The sequence below is a fragment of the Daldinia vernicosa genome (genome assembly GCF_022497035.1).
Source record: "Daldinia vernicosa strain CBS 139.73 unplaced genomic scaffold F5Y00scaffold_5, whole genome shotgun sequence".
In the NCBI taxonomy this organism is placed as follows: Eukaryota; Fungi; Ascomycota; class Sordariomycetes; order Xylariales; family Hypoxylaceae; genus Daldinia; species Daldinia vernicosa.
In genome coordinates, this window is record NW_025953921.1 from 733,324 (window position 1) to 750,773 (window position 17,450).

At 47.6% G+C, this 17,450-nt stretch overlaps 5 protein-coding genes across 5 annotated transcripts; 3 read left to right on the forward strand and 2 right to left on the reverse strand.

The window, feature by feature from the left end:
* Window positions 1-247: 247 nt before the first annotated feature.
* Window positions 248-1,618, forward strand: F5Y00DRAFT_226434 (histone-fold-containing protein). The gene is made up of 7 exons (XM_048006343.1): window positions 248-594; window positions 674-692; window positions 753-784; window positions 880-895; window positions 1,014-1,101; window positions 1,175-1,237; window positions 1,312-1,618. The coding sequence occupies exons 1-7, from the start codon at window positions 540-542 to the stop codon at window positions 1,390-1,392; spliced, it is 354 nt and encodes a 117-aa protein (XP_047868885.1). The 5' UTR covers window positions 248-539; the 3' UTR covers window positions 1,393-1,618.
* Window positions 1,619-1,759: 141 nt separating this feature from the next.
* On the reverse strand, window positions 1,760-3,023 carry F5Y00DRAFT_258212 (uncharacterized protein; the record flags this gene model as incomplete). The annotated part of the gene is made up of 2 exons (XM_048010669.1): window positions 1,760-2,625; window positions 2,924-3,023. The coding sequence occupies 2 exons, from the start codon at window positions 3,021-3,023 to the stop codon at window positions 1,760-1,762; spliced, it is 966 nt and encodes a 321-aa protein (XP_047868886.1).
* Window positions 3,024-5,922: 2,899 nt separating this feature from the next.
* On the forward strand, window positions 5,923-9,678 carry F5Y00DRAFT_157542 (uncharacterized protein). The gene is made up of 4 exons (XM_048004641.1): window positions 5,923-6,347; window positions 6,399-8,218; window positions 8,271-8,545; window positions 8,682-9,678. Exons 1-4 carry the CDS (start codon window positions 6,187-6,189, stop codon window positions 9,519-9,521), a joined length of 3,096 nt encoding a protein of 1,031 aa, XP_047868887.1. The 5' UTR covers window positions 5,923-6,186; the 3' UTR covers window positions 9,522-9,678.
* Window positions 9,679-10,830: 1,152 nt separating this feature from the next.
* Window positions 10,831-12,621, reverse strand: F5Y00DRAFT_157560 (uncharacterized protein). Its single transcript, XM_048004642.1, has 3 exons — window positions 11,375-12,621; window positions 11,215-11,314; window positions 10,831-11,158 (listed from the first exon to the last, which is right to left on the reverse strand). Exons 1-3 carry the CDS (start codon window positions 12,191-12,193, stop codon window positions 11,094-11,096), a joined length of 984 nt encoding a protein of 327 aa, XP_047868888.1. The 5' UTR covers window positions 12,194-12,621; the 3' UTR covers window positions 10,831-11,093.
* Window positions 12,622-14,380: 1,759 nt separating this feature from the next.
* Window positions 14,381-16,020, forward strand: F5Y00DRAFT_157582 (uncharacterized protein). Its single transcript, XM_048004643.1, has 4 exons — window positions 14,381-14,420; window positions 14,578-15,435; window positions 15,761-15,928; window positions 16,007-16,020. Exons 2-3 carry the CDS (start codon window positions 14,732-14,734, stop codon window positions 15,843-15,845), a joined length of 789 nt encoding a protein of 262 aa, XP_047868889.1. The 5' UTR covers window positions 14,381-14,420; window positions 14,578-14,731; the 3' UTR covers window positions 15,846-15,928; window positions 16,007-16,020.
* The last annotated feature ends 1,430 nt before the right edge of the window (window positions 16,021-17,450 follow it).

Here is a 17,450-nt window from a genome sequence, read left to right on the forward strand (position 1 = left end):
ACATATACTTCTACCTGATATATTAACGGAACGAGATATTTAATAAACTGTCCAGCATACTTAATATGACTTGAAGAGAATAATAATCGAATGTTTTCTACTATGTCCATAAGCTGCATCATAGATAGCTTGCGCATATGCAAATAAGCATATTAATCACGTAAAAGACGTACCTTTTTACATAGACAGAATGGCGTCAAAAAAACATGCCCCATATTGTGGTGGCTATCTTTTTTTGATGCCATTCTGTTACATCAAGGCAGTTACCCCGCTCTATATTGATATGATATATCATTTTAAGGCGACGATTAAGGGATGTACATATAGTGGAAGGCAGCGTCTTATCGATACGTACAATACAACTTCAGCACTAAGATTCGAAATATCCTTACGGTTGGTTTTCCCCACGCCCAACTCCACATCCTATTACGCGCCCCCAACTCAAATAGCAACTCTCATAGCAATAGCGCGTGTCATCCCTATTTCTACGCCAATTGCAATCTCTGTGGAAACATCCTGGGTTTTACACTACTGTGAACATGCCAGGAAAGGACGTAACGAGGGGTGGGAAGGGAGGAAAGGGTCTCGGCGGAAAGGGAGTAAATTACCCTAGTTCTAGTCTTTAGGCGCGATGGCGTGGACGTGCGTGCCGTACTAACTTTACTGCGTTTACAGGGAATCAAGAGGCACCGGTATTTTAGATTATGCGTATAAGCAAGTGAGCGCTTTGTTGTGACTAACCCGTCGCATAGTAAGATCCTTCGCGACAATATCCAGGGAGTTAGTAAGTGACCTACCCGTCGGAGAAATCTTAAATTCAACGGTCAACGGTCAATAGTCAACGGTTAATGTGTCGCTAACGTGTCATCCGATGTCTAGCCAAGCCCGCCATCAGGTACGTTTCTAGCTCATACCCAAACTCGTCAATTACACTCCAGCCTCACTCTTCATCCTACTATACTTCTCCTATAACATTCGTTCTTATAGCCAATTGAATCTAACTTTCATGATAGACGACTAGCCCGTAGAGGTGGTGTCAAACGAATATCAGCACAGATCTACGATGAAGTGCGAGTGGCCTTGAAAGCGAGGCTCGAAGAGGTATATATATAATAACTCGTGTGACGTAACCTCGATTTGTTTGCATTGTACTGAACGCCGCATCCGAGGACAGATCATACGGGATTGCGTAATATACACCGAATACCGTCAAAGGCAAACGGTCACCATCAACGATGTGAGTTGCTCGTCATCTTCCAAATCAGGCAGTCTGCCATCTCGTAATATTGACCTCGACCTTTTTCATCGCAGGTCTTACATTCCTTGAAACGAATTGGCCGGCCTATATACGGTTTCGACGATGTAAGCGGCAGTTCCGTAAAAAAACGGTAAACACTTGAAGGTTGGCGATTGTATGAGGGACATATTCAAGTCAAAGTACAACAACATAGTGGAAGGAAAGAACGAATAGAGTTGGCTTTTTTAACGATCTGATCGGGACTATTGGCGTATGGACGGCTATGGATTGGCTTTGCCCTTGCTCTTTAAACTCAGCTAGTTGGAACATTAGCTCGCAACCGAGAGGTTACGGGAGTACAAAGTTACTCGGAACATATAACTTAATTCTCAAAGAAAGTCTCTATATGAAACTACCTAGGTATTGATTATCTATATAAGGCCGAGACATCAATTCTAAACGAACGGGGGTATATTGTAACCAGATAACCGTCAAACGCCAATCGACCGTTCCTGCGAACCTCTATAGTTTTCGTCTTCGCTTACTGCCTTCCCATTCGTTCAGCACTTTTTCTAAAGCCTTTGCGGCTCTTTGTTCCTCTTTTCTAAACGGCCCATTGAAAGCTTCGGGCAGCACCATAGTGCTATTAGCGTGTTCCTTCGCGAATCCAACCTCGGCGTCCTTGCCGCACTTTTCCCTCGTCACTTTGACGGCTTCATGTAGCAAATCGGAACCGACACCCTTGTGTCGATACTTCAACTTGACCGTCCAGGCTCGGATCACGCCCTTCCCACCTTTAAGCGTTGAATGTCGGTTCCGCTTCTTCCCGGCTAGACTCGGATTTGGCTCGAGCCGTAATACCAGGGCACCAATCAGATCATTCCCAAATCGCACGCCGATGACGGTGTCCTCCTCGCCATCCTCGGATACCATCCAACTCCATTTCATGCTCTCGGCTACTTGTATGTACTGGCCCGTAAAATACCGAATGGCCATTAAATAAGTCATGATCACCCCGGAATGCAACATCAGCGCCGTGCCGAGGTCCCGTTTTATGCGCCAGGAGTACTGATAAGCGATACCGAGGCCCACGGTCAGAATAGCCAGTAAGTACGGGTGGAAAATTAAATGGTACGAAGATGACTGCCGCTGCTGGGCTATCGAGTCCGTTACTAGATTCAGCGCATCTAGCTTGTTGGTTTCACCGTCTATAATGCCGACGGATAGTGGGGGTAGATCTTGCGGTATTGGGTTGGTAGGCGGATCAACCGTCACAAGCAGTGACGGCGAAGGCGGCGGGAGCGTACTTGACGGTGCCGGCTCCATATCCGGCGTGGATATCGCTGAAGGGTTGACGACGAGATTCGCACGTAGGAAGAAGAAGAATGCTGTTGGCCGAAGGTGCTGATCAGCTTTGCCGATGCTAATAACTCTATTCTCCTTGTCTCACGTCCGAATCGAATAATTAAGTTTTGCTTTTCCACCTCGTCCAACTCATGCGATGTTCTGCGACTTACGGATGCGAGGTAAGGGTTACACCATGTCACTCATGAAAAATCATGGAATGAGACGGCCAAGATTGAACTTTCAATTCGAGACAAGCGGAAGACGAAGCAGCACGAAACTAACATCGAGGACAATTATAAAATCGAGGGTATTTAAAGGAAAAGGCTCTCGTCTACTTACCTGTACTAGTCTTTAAGCCCGGCACCGCGTTCATTCTGTCCATGACGGTGCCGGGCCCATAGTAGGCATTCAGATCTAGCTCTCGTGCCACGTGCGCCATCTCGACGTTGTGTGTGGTTAGCCCAGCTTTGAGGCGGACAATAAAAGTTTTGTGGCCTGCTTGACGAGTAAATAAATATAAATGAATTTTTCCTGGCACAGTAATTAAAAATATAAAATTTACCAGCTGCTTGGAACTCCAAGGGTCTTAGACCCTGAAAAAAATAAAGATAAAAACAAATGATAACAAGCTCTAACTAATAAGCGCCGGGCTTAAGACAGGGTGGGTGGAGGGGAGCCTATTCGCATTTAATAATGACGACAACGTCAAGAAATAATAGGTTACGGATCAGTTGAGATGAATTGAGAATTAAACAATGAAGAGACGAAACGACAAGAAAAAAGTGATTGACAAAGGGCGCAGTCTTGGCTGGAATGCTTATATGTTTGGGACTGTCGCAAGATAGTTCGCAGATAAACCAAAAGCCGTTTCCGTTTCCCTATAAGGACTGCTGCACTGATGACATCGTCCCGCGGGGAACGCTCGTTACCAGTCGATCGCCCGGTGGTTATCTGATAAGAGTTAAGTAGGCGAATGAGATCGTCGAATAGGAGTTATAGACGACGCCACTATACGCTTGTCGCAAGCACGAAATCCTGCCTATTCCATTATCGTTCGTCTTGGGTGGCAGTCCTCGTGAGATAAAGTGCACCAGAGCCATGGATCGCGAGAGGGTTTTCTCATGTTATACAGCAGTACAGCTCTTTTGAGACAAAAGTTGACGAAACTAGAGCGGCCTAGAACATCCCTAGCTAAGTTTTAAGATGGTTCGTTTGTGTGGCAGGTGTCGTATACCCTGATACCATGTCCACTCAGTCTCCCAAGTCTCTTAGCCGAGTTTAGAGTCTCTCGTCTACGTGGAGTATTCAGACATATTGTCGATCACACCCCAGATCGTAGATGGGGATGACGGGGGGAATCCCTTGCTAGTTGGGAAGATCAATGGCCGTCCCCGGTATGTCCGGCGTTCAAATTTGAAGCCAACGAGAGCTGTCAAAACTCGCTCTTCCACGTGGGGTGGAATGGTGACGGGAATCCCATGATTCTCATCGGGTCGTGCCAAGATCCATTCAGAGGATAGCCGTTGATAAGAAACGGGTTGACCCCAGCACAAAAAGCGCGGGGGGGTAAACCAGACGAGGAGCAGAAGTCAGACTTGTGTTGCGTCTCTTGAAACGTTGAACGCGTAATATTTGGGAACGAATGGACTCGAGACCAACAAACCCCATTTTCCCCGTAAGAGCCCCAATAGATGCGTCATGATCAGCAAGGTCGGCCCTCTATAAAATACCAAAAATTGCGCAACTGGAGTTGCAAACTAGTCGATGCCGGCCGGGAGAATACTACATACATAGTAGACAGGTCCAATGACACGGCACACATATCTACGACTGCATGTTAATAAATGAGACGGACCCGCTTGCATATGCACTCGGTATTGCGACGTGAAAAAAGATGCAACATAAGAAGCCGATTTAGGGGGATTTGCCGACCTTTCGGCTACGCCATGGAAGAGTCAAGACTACCTACGACCGAGTTAAGACTTGGTAAGTATTACTTCAATAATGTAGGAGACGGGAATTCCAATATTAAAGCCACCGAATCCTCTTATTCAATGTGGCTTATGAATATCCCGAGATTTATATATCTCAAGACGGAATAGAATTGGCCAGTATTCGATATGTCTGTCGTAGAAAGGAGAAGTTGAAAGATGACAATGCATTGGATACATAAGGTATGGATAGGTAATATCTTATTGAATCAGCTCATGTATCAATAATACGCTACCTAAAATATATCGGATACCGATTGACTTTTACCGATGCTCACATATTGAATTTGATTCCTGAATAGAATATCCACGTTATGCTATGCTTATATCCATCTCTACTGATCAAGCGAAGTTGCATATGATGTAGGTCTAAAACTTCCAAGTCCTACCCCTTATGTAAACAAGACCTGATCCTTCATGACTTCTGGAAGGAAGGGTTCCTGGGCTTTCTGCTGCGGAATCAGCCGTCTCAGCCATTGACTAGCCACATCGCGCCACATATCTCGTAAGAAAGCAAAAGAAATCTGGGGCATGGCCTAAGCTCCAAGACAAGTCCCTAAAATGTTCCTTATCCCCGTCAACCCCATGTCAACTTCTGTCATATTTTCCCAGCCCTACAAGGCGGTGATGGATCACCATCTCACCATATCAAGCCACCCCCGGACACTGCATCAGTTCCATCGCTCTCCTTTGGAATATAGTGATGCAATAAACATGGCTTATATCAAGATTTGCCGTCTTCGCACCTATCTAGCGGGAGCTGCGGCATCGTGCATGGCCGAAGGTTATTGATGATGATGCGGATTTTGCCGTTCTCTACCAATTCCTTCATGGGATCCCCGAGATACCCTAAACCAATTGAGAACACAAGCTCATGTCTCGAAAATGCCAAATATTCGCAATAGCTTCCCGGTAGGTTGTGCTACCACGATTCCGTGGTCTTGGGTTGCGTTTCGAGAACTCCTCCCGTCCATCAAGATAATTTGCCAAGGAGCTCCCGATATTTACTAAAGCACCCATACGTCTAAACCCGAGAAGTTTGATGAGAGGACTCGCATTAGAGCTTTCAAGCTCGAATAGCATCGCGTTCTGGCTTTATCCTTAAGCAATTGTGTCTTTTCACGCTGTGGTTTTGATTGGACCACGCCCGAGTCCTGCAGTCAGCAAGCATTTCCCACTCAGCTGGCTTTTGCATCTGAGTACAAGGCGTAATTTGGGGTCCATTCTGCCTTGTTGCCTGCGTACTTCACCGAGTCGGATTTTGGACCCCAACTCCATCGCTTGCTCTCTCATGCAGCCCTGTGAGCCGCGAACGGTAAGATAAACGCACTGCCGATAGTAATTACAAGGGGAGGTCCTGAGGGAGCCTGTTAGTGGTCACCAATGGCTAGATCTGTTCTTATTAGTCGGTCTTCGTTACCGCTGGTCCTAGGGTACAAGTACTGCTGCATCTGCACCAGTACCAAAAAGTCCTACATCGTCATATTCAGGGTAGTAGACAATTTTCTAGATCCTTCAAAATAAAGTCATGGATCGGTGGCGATCCCCTTGGCCCCGACCTCTCTCATTCCGTTCAAGTGCTAGTCTATAGATCAGACCTCTGTTGCAACAATGGATCCGAAAAAGAGCTTTGCCACTACTGAGTCGGCCTCTATTGATGATGCTTTATTCGATTTAGACCCGCCGGTCGGGCAACACGCCACGGTACGGTCCCCTTCTCTCGACTCGAGGCGACGGTCGGGATCTAACCCACAGGCACCATCGCCATGCGCGTGAGTAGCGATGGGATATTACCACGGTTCTGAATATACTAACCTCTCAAGGACTCGAGAGATTCCAGGGGAGGAATGTGCATTGCAGAGATTCATCGTATGGGCAGCCGTCAAGCGAAACAAATCGGTTCGAATGGCAGCAAGCGAACGTCTGAAATGCCCTCTCCTCTTATGCGGAGAGCGATTCGACAACCATGAAGCGATGCTAAGACATCTGACTAAGTGCCAACACCTCAAGACTGGTGAATACGTATGCTACGACTGCATGAAAATCGAACGATATAACGATGGGAAATGTCGGTGTTGTGTAGGCCACCCGACTAAACGAAGACGTATTATCAACATAGCCAGGAACTTCTTCTCGAACATAGGCAACAAGACACGAAGGGTACCACATTCTGACTTCCAAGAAGATATTACAGTACCTCCCCCCAGCTACGATTCTCTCGTAATCGACCTAGAAGAGCAAAGTGAACGGCAACATTTGCTGCAGCGTCAGCAGCACCAAAACCAATCCCAATCCCAACAGCAGCAACCCCAGCCTCATCCCCAGATAGAACTGAATGGTACAGAAATACATGAGTTAGACTCTAGACAAATGCAGCCGACAGCTGAACTCGATCCCATCAACTATGCCACACAGCCTGTAGATTTCCCCACGACCCCAGATCAACAGCACGATGCTACACCGGGGATTATGGTGCCCTCCCAAATAACCACACTTCCGAGGCACAGTGAGCCGTTAGCTCCCTACCCAGCGCAACAACCTCATCAAGACGGCTCCATGCCTCCGCCTAGTTTAACACCTACAAACTCAGGGGGGAATCGGCCGTCATTAGCCCTGGATACTCACATAGACCGTTACAGGAACGTTCCCCGTACGAAACACCTTTCTCCGAGTTCGTCTCTTCGGTCAACAAAAAGCTCGCATAATATTTCACCAGTTACTCCATGGAGCGCAGGTTCAAACAGTTCCGGATCCTGGACCATGGGCTCAAGTATTGATACCGCGATGACATCCCCAATAACACCTTTAAGTCCAAATGCCTTTCTATCAGTATCCCGGCCCGAAGATATCTTAAATACAGCAAAGCCCACATCCCCATGTCCGGACGACAGATGCGACTATATGATGGACGACATATCCGAATTACCAGGCGATGACTTGTTATCCATACCCCGTGGACTCTCTGATCCGTTAATGTTCTCTTTTGAGCCCAAGGATAATTACTCATGGATGCAGTCTGTAAATACAGAGATCTCGCTTTCGCCTTCCGTCAATATGATGTTTACGGGACCTAACACGAAGCCCGCGAGTATGCCGTCCGGATTCCTCGAGCCATCAGATCGCAGCCCAGAGACTAGGACCCTTGTTGAGTTGGTATGGGACGCCCTACTGGAACATATCACATCTTCAAGGCATAAATTGTCACACATCGAAGGAAATCCGTTGGTCCAGCAACTTCAAACACAATCACCAAAAGTCGTAGCATTTAATGGTCTCTCGAGCCTGAGGAGGATGTTACAGGGGGGTAATCTTACGGACCCGTTTGATTACATCTGCTTTGTACATCTTATTTACGCCATCTCCCTCGTAATCCACGAAAGCGAACTTGCAACTCGTTGTAGCGCATTGTACCAACAGGCTCTTACTTACCGACGCTTCCTTGGGCCAACCCATCGCGAATATTATACGCAGGTCGTAGTAGCAATCTGGCAGCCGATACTAGAGGAACAATCACAGGTCTTTAGAGGGGCCTGTACAGACGGATCGTCAAGTTCCAAAGGTAAAGAACCCGAGTATCGAACAGGCTCGAGGATCAATTTGGAAGGCGATCCTCTTGTTGCCGTAGGACAAAACTTCCTCGATGGTAAGTCACATCTATGGTGCTTCCTACACAATCCCACTAACCGCACCACTAGACCTCGAAAATTCCGTCATAACCAATGGTCCACCGAAATCAGATGAGGTTTACACATCTCACCTTTATTCTGCCCACGTAGCGGAAACACACCCAAGCTCTTTAGGCGACAGCCCTTTTTCGATAACGGCCAATTATATTATTCAAAGTTTAAGTTCGGGATTCGGGCATTCTGAAATGCTCCAACCAAGACTCGGCGAAATAGGGCAAAAGGTTCGCGTTGGGGAGATCACCACCGTTCGCAAACTCGAACTTGCGATATTGCAAGCCGGAAAAGTAAGTTTTCTTCGCGTTAGATGCAAATGATAGATGGATTGGCTCGAGCCAGTCAGAATGGTCGCCCTTGTTATCAAAGAGCTCGGCCTATACCACGGATTATTCTTCATGTAGTAGCTAACAATGAGGGTGACAGAACACTTTAGACTCTTCCGACCTCTTTAATGAATTCATCCCACGGGTCAGGAGACTTTGTGACCCGATTTACCCTGAACAAGGACTTCAATCAAGAACAAGATATCAGACTATGGGAATATCGTTGGTGGAAGCCCTTGTTCAAACAATTGCGTCTAATACCCAACATATTCAAGGAAATCCTACCGGGTTTTCATTAGAGCTACCTGAATCAACGTACGACCAATTTCTCGACACATTTCCTTTTGATAGCACCACTGGTATTGAAGGGGAGTTCCTCGTGAATCTTGGCACAGGTTCTTCTCAACAAGGCCAAACAGGGCTCACAGGCACTCCAAATTTTAACCCGGGGCTTGGCCCCATGGACCTTCAAGACATCAGCACCAGTGTCCCACCCCCGACGATTGCCACCGAAGCTTTCACTGAAACCACCTCTCACACCGAGACCCCCGACAATTCGTTCGCGGCTTCGACTAGCTTCCCACCGCCGATTACTGTTCCAACTCGACCGAAGCCTCTATCGCCAGCTCACGCCGAACTACCGCTGAAGCCGGTATCATCCTCAACTCAGAAAGTGGAAGCAAATGACGCCTGTGACATTTGCGGGTACCGCCCGAAAGGAGACCCGCAATGGTTCAAAGGCAGTATGGCAAAGCATAAGAAGATGCAGCATTCAACTGGACCACCAGTAATCTATAAATGCCCTTTCCCTGGATGCAATAGTCAATACAAAAACCGCCAGGATAATCTACGCCAGCACCAAATCGACAAGAATCACTTCGTTGGTGACGAGACAGGCCGGAGACCCAGTAAGAGAAAGAAGTACTCTCCGGCGGAGTAGATACGCCAAGGACGTGAGAGATGATATATGAAAGGCGATAAATCTATCATTTGATTATGCATTAGTCAGGCGTCCGGGTTCATGGTCCATTTGGGTGGTTCTTCGTCGTTTTCCTTCTCCCTTAAACCCTACGCTTGTTCCTTTTTTTCTTTTTTCCGCCGTTAGCTAGGGGCTTTAGGACGGGACTTTTAGAGATACCACTGCGTATATAGAAGATAGATCTAAGGCCAAAAGGCACTTTACACCAGCAGGATGTGATTACGGCTGGGCTGGATATACACGATTACGAAGTTCATACTCTACAATGTCTATGCTCAACTAAGTAGCGCGTCTAGTTTATTCCGCACAATTTCTGTTCCATCGACTGTTGTGTGAAATGAATGTAAACATTCAAATGGCTAGTTAATGAATAAATTGATTCTCTTGTTTAAACCCCCCCTTTTTTAGATAGTAGCACTGCTTGGAATACACGTCCGAACGGGATTGGGATTCGGATTAGACCCAGTTGCTGTGCTCAGCAGAATAGGGGTTTATGGGAGGAAACGCTACACCTTAACCCAGTCTCTCAGCGCAACGGCATAATCATCCCTTACTAAGCGAGGTGCATACCTACCTACATACCTCATAGGGTTAGGGTCTGGCGGTCCCGCTATCAGATCAGATCAAGTAGTATTGCGAGGGATGCGAGGGAGGGGGTAGGCGCTTGCTTGCTTCCTTCAGGAATCCCATGCTTTGCTGCTTTCGTAAGGCTGACCGGAGATATTTAATCCTAGCACCGGCCAATCAGGCGCCGCCAGGCGGGGAAACCCAGGCCATGGCGTTGGGGGAAAGGGAGGGAGACGGGGCTTACGTACGCGAGATCGCTTCCTTCGGGGTGCGGTGTACGCGCAGCGTTACATGGTTGTTCGGCGTCGTCCGAAGAGCGCCGGGGGGTGGGGGCAGGGTTGGACGAGATAGGTTTCTTGTGGGGGATAAAAGGCTATTACATAGCGTTGTTGTGGTCTTGGCTACCTTAGTTACATACCTACGTAGGGTCTTCGGCTGAAGGGGTAGGTACCCGGAGGGATCGCTCGGGAGGAATGAGATCTTTTCTTAGATGGGTGGGTGAGTGGGTTGGTGATGTTGGTAAGTTGAGCGTTACACAGGAATATCCGACTCTGGGTTGCAGGTAGGTACCGGTAGCTGGCCCCAAAAGATTCGAGTCAGACTTTAGCATCTTCTACGGTATGATTAAGGCGCTAGACCTACGGCGGACGTATTACGAGATGTCCATAGGTTCTCCATTATCAATATTAATCAATATACGTCAGCGTAGTGTAAAGTAAATCATTCGTAATTATGAGATCTCATCGATAAAATTATAATATTATTTTGGAGAAAAGAAAAACTCGCCGTAAAAAACCAAATCATAACCTGGGTATATGCCTTCCAAACGCCGTATGGTTGTGCTGATGTGTCTGTAAATCCATTGGTTCTTGCCTTGACCCCGTTTCGTGACGTTCGTATTCCTCTCGATATTGAGGGACCTCATTATGGGCGATATAGCCGTAATTTTAGGCGTCTGATGCTTGCTCAGAGCCATTCGATAACGCTCCCTTGCCATATGTATGGGTCAGGATGTACTCGAACCAAGGGATCTATGACTAGTTAGCTACTCACGAATCTGTAAAGGGGAATCATTTCCGCGACTTACTTCTATGCCCAACCCGATAAGCATAGTCGAAGTCTATGACCCAATGTTCCCATCGGATCAAGCCTGGTTTTGAGCCGTATCTGAACTCGAAGTAATTAAGCTAGAGAATCGTAAGCCCACGTCAGCGATGTTGTCGTTGCTGGGGTACGGGGACACTTGCCTTGTTCACAAGACTTTCGTAATCGTCCAGTTCGTAGAACCACATGTTAGGTCTCGTAACATGTGAGAGCTTGAACATGACTTCTAATCGAACCAAGGAGTTGCGTTCTGACCAGGCATCCAGTATTTCGTTCAGTAGCCTGAGCCAAACCTTCCCGCTTCCGAACTCGGTACCATCGCCGAGCGAGATTTTGATTTGGACGAATCGAAGGTTTTGCAATGTTGCCCTGCCAATGAAGTTGATTATGGAAAGGGGTGATGGGTTACCCATGATCCAGGGCGGGATACGGTCGATGACAAAGGGCTGGAGACATAGAAGACTGAGTGCTTCTCTCGTTATCTGCTTGCAGAGAAGGAAGATACTAGGCGTCCGAAGAATGATCTTGGAGTGGCGCGATACTTTGGTGTTAGCAGAGCGTGGTCGCAGCTCAATCTTAGCTTTGGCCTTCTCCTTCTGGTCGTAATAGTAGTCGTATAAACTTCGACATGTAGGATAGCCGATAACGTAGTGGTATATAATGTTCCGGACTTCGGCTGGAAAAGTGCTAAGGAAGGATCGACGCCCTTGACTAGGACTAGTGATCTGGGATTGTCCGGAATCTACTGCGGGGCCGTTAAAGAGGAATGCCGGAAGGGACGTCAAGGCCGAAATTCGATCCGACTCTGAAATGTGGAGTCCTGCGGAAGTTGGGGACGGGATCTCGGCACAGAGCCGGGCTCGCGCGACAGGATCCTTTGAGGCCTTTAGGACTTTATTACGGCCTCGATGTTGCATGACTCTCCACTCGTGAAGCTTCTTGCGGCTCTCCCACCCGGCCATTATAAAAGAGTGAGGGGAGCCAAGAGATGGGATAGGATAGGCGAGATTAAAGAAAGTCCAGAATTAAAATTGGCTATGACGACCATGCCGTACCACGATGGGGAAAACCCGGGTGAGTTTAAACGATAGCTACCTAGTTAACCCTGTCGCATTGTTTGTGTATATGCTGTTTATGCCCAACTACGGGAGGGAATACCGGAGTTTGAAGTCTTGAAAATAAGGCTGGCGCCCAATAGCGGAAGGCAACTTGAGTTTGAAGGCGGTAATAACAAGCCTCAGCTTAGCCACTAACGCATATGTATGCAATACCTTTTTTTAAGTTTACTTGGGCTAGTTTGAGGGCCTTTCTTTCACTGCAAATGCATAAGAAAATTGCATAAACATTGGTTCGAATCAGATGATCCCAGCTGTCGATACCGGCAACATGTCAAAGATACGCCCTCGAATTTGCTCACCTTAGCCTCGAAATGATACAACGATACCTGCGTTTGTTCCCAAGTTGATTCCTTAAGTTTTTAACTACGTCGATCGAGAATGTTCGACTCCCCACAAGGCTGGGAGGGAAAGACGTTCAAGGCAGAGCTGGAAAACGAGCCTGTGGAGAAAAAGAAGGAAGGAGCAATAATAAGATCTAGAACAATTGTTATTTCTGGAAGTGCCATTACCGATTACCTTGGGTATTTTTGTATGGTAGAGGTATGTTCTAATGTAGCGATGTAGCATGCGGGTATGCGCAGGACATATGTGTGTGGACGTGATTAGGCACGTTGATGGGATGTTGACAAGTCGTTTTTTTTTTCTTTTCTTTTCCGACTGTTGTCACTGTACCCATCTTGCCATCTAGCCCACCCAAGAATATGTACAGCGATGCGCGCCGCTTAATGTATGTACTTGATGTTTCACCTAAACTGGATTGGATGAATCGACTATTTGGGGCCAATGGCATCGACGTATACTAACCAGACAGCAGCAAACAACAGGCCGTACATGTGGTATTCTAAGGTAGAAAAAGAAGAAGGGGGGGACACATCAGCTGGTTACCTTGCCGTATGCCTATGCAGAAGGGTTTTATGGGAAAATATATTCGTGATCACTTGTGAATGGACGCTAAGAATAACATCAGTTGGGGCTGGTAAGAAATCAGAATTGATGAGGTTGAAATTGAAAATTATATTGATTCGAGATGTGTATGTGTATTTTTTATGTACTGTTTTGACTGTTTGAAGTTGTCTTGTGCACGTCGAATTAATAAACAGACACAGCCAGACATAACCGTTACCCCATGCAAGACAAACCTAACGCTAGACTTAAGCAGGTTAAGTGCAATTTTGTGCATAACCTTGGGCATGTACCTTGTATTGGCCCTGTATGTTAGGTACATAACATATCCACTATTATTATTAGGTAGGGTCGCATTAACACTCATTGCCTATTATAGATTAGACGACGGTTTTAATCAACGGTGCAAGTGCAAGTATGTAGGTATAAGTATTGCACGTTTCAATTTTTAGGCTTTGCAAACGCATGTATTATATTAGTACCCGCTGTTTAAAAATACCTACCAGTGAAGTTGACCTATGACAATTGGGACCCAAATCTTACGTGTACCTAACATCCGTAAGGTAGGGCCCTAAGGTAGGTAGGTATTTTAAGGTACTCGGGCTGCTGCTACCTCTGCTGCTACCTCTGCTGCCCTGCTGCTATTTTTTATTTATTAGCTGCGCGTTGTAGTTTTGAACAGTCTGTTCTCATTGTCGGAGCCTCGGGTCCTTTAATTTTTCGTAGCAAGAGAAAACCAAAAATACCTAAAATAACAACAAAGTACAAGAAATACAGAAATTGCAAAATTGCAGAATTACAGAAATTTTGTGTTGTTCTTTCCTTGGCCCTTGGCGAGGGCTGTTGCATTTTTTTCATTTTTCTCACCCTCTCTTCCACACCCCCCATCGCGCGCCGTTTCGCTGTTTCCTCGATTTCTCCTTCCTTGTTTTAACTCGGTTCAGCTTAGTGCGTCTTGAACAAGAACAAGTAGATCGATCTTTTCACCCACTCACTCCCGCTACTCCCGCTACTCCCACTACTCCCACTACCTCTCCCACCACCAAGTCTCTTTCCCGCTGATGAGACCAAAGAAATTCACTGGAAATCCACCACCAATTCTCTTCAACCACACCCGTGCTTACCACTACATACCTGCCCTCCCCCCTCCACCCCCTGCTAAACCCTGGTGAGCCTTGAGCCTTATCATGTTGATCTTGTCGTGATATTTCCACACCCGCCATATTTTTTTTCTTTCCCCCTACCTTACCTTACATACCATACCATACATTACATATTGTATCTGCCAAACGGCCAGGGTTGACATCACATCGTTCCTATCCTAGTTCGTTAGTGCTAGGCTCGTTGTCGGTTGTCGTTATCGGTTGTCGTCGTATTCTGGGCCCTCTTGGTCCTCCCGAATCTTCCTTTCGCCGTCTTGTCTTTTAGTCTGGAGCGTTTGTAGTGTTTTTTGTTCCCACGTCTTTCCTCTCCTCCGTCATGTCCGCCTTGGGCCAGCCCGGGTCCAGCTCCCACACCCATCCGGGCCTGACCTTCCCGCAGGTCAACGGACTCAACAGACGCGGAGGATATCCATCTTCACACTCGTCCACGCCGCCGAAACCTTCTCCCACGCCTCAGCAACACCAATCCCCGTACCAGGCTGCTCAATATACTCCCCAGCAACCCCCGCAGGCCGCCTACCCGCAACATCTCTTTCAGAGCACCACCCCGTCTCCGGTACCCAACGTCGCCAGTCTACCTAACTTAGCAAATGGCAACTCGAGACACGCCTCGGCTCAGGCTGCTCAGGCTGCTCAGCATGCCCAAGCTGCTGTGCAGGCCGTTCGCCAGCATCAACAACACCAGCACCAGCACTCTCAGCACCAACGAAGTAGCCAGCAGCGTCAGATGCAATCACAGCCGGGACCTCCAACCACAATGGCATATCTCCAGCAAGCTATGAACCAGCCTGTCCAATCCGTCCAACAGGTACCCCAGTCAGTAGTATCCCAGCCGGTTCTACAGATGCCGCACCCTCAGTCGATACCACAAATTCAGCCGCAACCTGTTCAGCAGGTCCAACCAACCCCACCGGTCCAACCGAACGACAGCAATCTGATATCTCCGAACCCTCCGCATCATCAATCTCACCCGCAAGCTCATTCGCAAGCTCACCAGCAACCGCACCCCCAGGCACATTCGCAGGCACATGCACAAGCACATCAGCAGGCACATCCGCAGGCACATCCGCAGGCACACCAGCAGGCGCTCCCTCAGCCTCTGCCTCAAGTTCACCAGCAACCTCCGCCGCCATTACAGCCTCAGCCGACCCCTCAACCGCAGAGCCAACCACCGCCAGCCCCTCGGCCAGAGCCAAGCGTCCCGCCGCAGGAAGCTCAGCACCATGATGATATGGATATGGACAGTCAAGGGGAGGAGGGGGAGGGAGATAGTCACATTTCGCCTAAGCTCATCGAAGGGACACCCTTCGTACCGAGGACGCCGATGGGCACGATGATGTCCGCTCCGCCTGAAGGGGGTAGTTTTCCTAGTCTTGATGCTGTTCACAAGCACGTGCTCGCGTATTGCACATCGGTGGGATATGCTGTAGTTATCGGACGGTCGAAGAAGACTGTTCCGGGTCTAAAGAAGGTTCTCTTCGTATGTGACCGTGCTGGAAAGCCTCCAAGCCGGGTAAGCCCTGAAAATAGGAAACGAAAGACATCTTCTCGCAAGTGTAACTGCCAATTTGGTTTCTTCGCTATCGAACAGAGAACACAGTGGACGATTCGCTATCGTCCTGACCAAACCCACCTCCATCATAACCACGGCCCCAGTGAGAGCCCGCTTCTCCACCCAGCCGCTCGGAAATTAGATAGCGAGATGGTTGCTGCCGTTAAAAACTTAAAGGAATCTGGTAAGTTTGGGCTTCGAGCCGTCGTGCCTATAGTATTGACTTATTTTAGGTATTGGCGTTACTCAAACTCTCGAAATTCTACAACAGCAGAACCCGCACGTACCTCTCCTCCCTAGGGATATTTACAATGCGCGTGCTGCAATAAATCGAAATCCGCAAAAAGTGGAGGCAGGTATCGCAGAACAGCGGCCGGCAATATACAGTAAGCCGGCCCCGTCTGCCGAGGAACGCATACGGTCAGACCTTAGGCGAGAGCTCGCTCGGGCCAAGGAGGAGCTATCCCGGGTTAAGGAAGATAGTAGAAAAGAACTAGAAGAGCTGAAGGAGAAGCTACGGGAGAAAGATAAAATGATCGAGAAGTTCGAGATGTTTATCGACATATGCAACGAACGAGTCATGGTACAAAGGGAGAGACTGAACGATACTGGAGGGGTTAATGGCGGAGCAGGAGGCTCGAATAACTAAAGGGACATGACTAAAAGGAGGTTTAAAATGAGACACGCATGGATGGGATCTGGTTTATTTCGAGGGAAGCATCGGCGTCATGAGGGCTACGACTAACACGGGTGGCATATAGCGGGGTTCTGGAGTTATACGGGGTTTGCGGTTTGTTCGCGAGGGAATACAACGGGATGTCAACTTTGCATCTGACCTGACGATTAGGAACCGCAAGGTATGCCAGTACTGGACATGGAAAATATAGACTTGGGGATTTTGATACGGAAATCGGATTCAATGAAGCAAAAGATGGACGAAGGCGGTTCTATCATGATTAATCATGTGCTCCGCCCCGTTCCTCGAATTTATAGATGTCTTCAGCTATGCCATTTTGTATTGGTATAATATGATGTGGTGATATACATACAATATTGCCAAGTAATGAGATAAAAAAATTCCTACGATCGGGTAAGGAACCTTGGATTTCGCGTGTTTGGTTTAGCAAAGATGTAGATGTATAGGCCCAGACCATTGGGGTTTATATGATGATATAAAGAACTTATATAAACTCGGACGTAATCTAGACTAAGAAGCTACGGCTTAGAAGTTAGTATAAATTGAGCCCACTGGCAATCTATCTAGATTTATACTTGGAGAGTTTCTTAACCAAAGCCCTAAGATTTGGACTAAGCTTGTCCGCCGGAAATTGCCAATACATCCTGCGCGTGTAAACAGAGGAAACCACGGTGGGTGTTACACGGAAGCTTTCCCGTAGTCACTGTCGGAGATCCGTCTTGGCAAAGTGGAACCCCGGTTTGTTGGGGAAGCGGAAGAGCACCTTTAACCAACTGGTCTTTTCTG

Bases quoted from the DNA above. Each gene is read 5' to 3' on its own strand.
- F5Y00DRAFT_226434 (XM_048006343.1), top strand. From the start codon at position 540: ATGCCAGGAAAGGACGTAACGAGGGGTGGGAAGGGAGGAAAGGGTCTC. The intron at 1,102-1,174 runs GTATATATATAA...ATCCGAGGACAG, and splicing joins TGAAAGCGAGGCTCGAAGAG to ATCATACGGGATTGCGTAAT. The intron at 1,238-1,311 runs GTGAGTTGCTCG...TTTTCATCGCAG, and splicing joins AAACGGTCACCATCAACGAT to GTCTTACATTCCTTGAAACG.
- F5Y00DRAFT_157542 (XM_048004641.1), top strand. From the start codon at position 6,187: ATGGATCCGAAAAAGAGCTTTGCCACTACTGAGTCGGCCTCTATTGAT. The intron at 6,348-6,398 runs GTGAGTAGCGAT...TAACCTCTCAAG, and splicing joins CAGGCACCATCGCCATGCGC to GACTCGAGAGATTCCAGGGG. The intron at 8,219-8,270 runs GTAAGTCACATC...CCGCACCACTAG, and splicing joins AGGACAAAACTTCCTCGATG to ACCTCGAAAATTCCGTCATA.
- F5Y00DRAFT_157560 (XM_048004642.1), bottom strand. From the start codon at position 12,193: ATGGCCGGGTGGGAGAGCCGCAAGAAGCTTCACGAGTGGAGAGTCATG. The intron at 11,315-11,374 runs GCAAGTGTCCCC...ACGATTCTCTAG, and splicing joins ACGAAAGTCTTGTGAACAAG to CTTAATTACTTCGAGTTCAG. The intron at 11,159-11,214 runs GTAAGTCGCGGA...AACTAGTCATAG, and splicing joins TTATCGGGTTGGGCATAGAA to ATCCCTTGGTTCGAGTACAT.
- F5Y00DRAFT_157582 (XM_048004643.1), top strand. From the start codon at position 14,732: ATGTCCGCCTTGGGCCAGCCCGGGTCCAGCTCCCACACCCATCCGGGC. The intron at 15,436-15,760 runs GCAGGCACATGC...ATGATGTCCGCT, and splicing joins CCGCACCCCCAGGCACATTC to CCGCCTGAAGGGGGTAGTTT.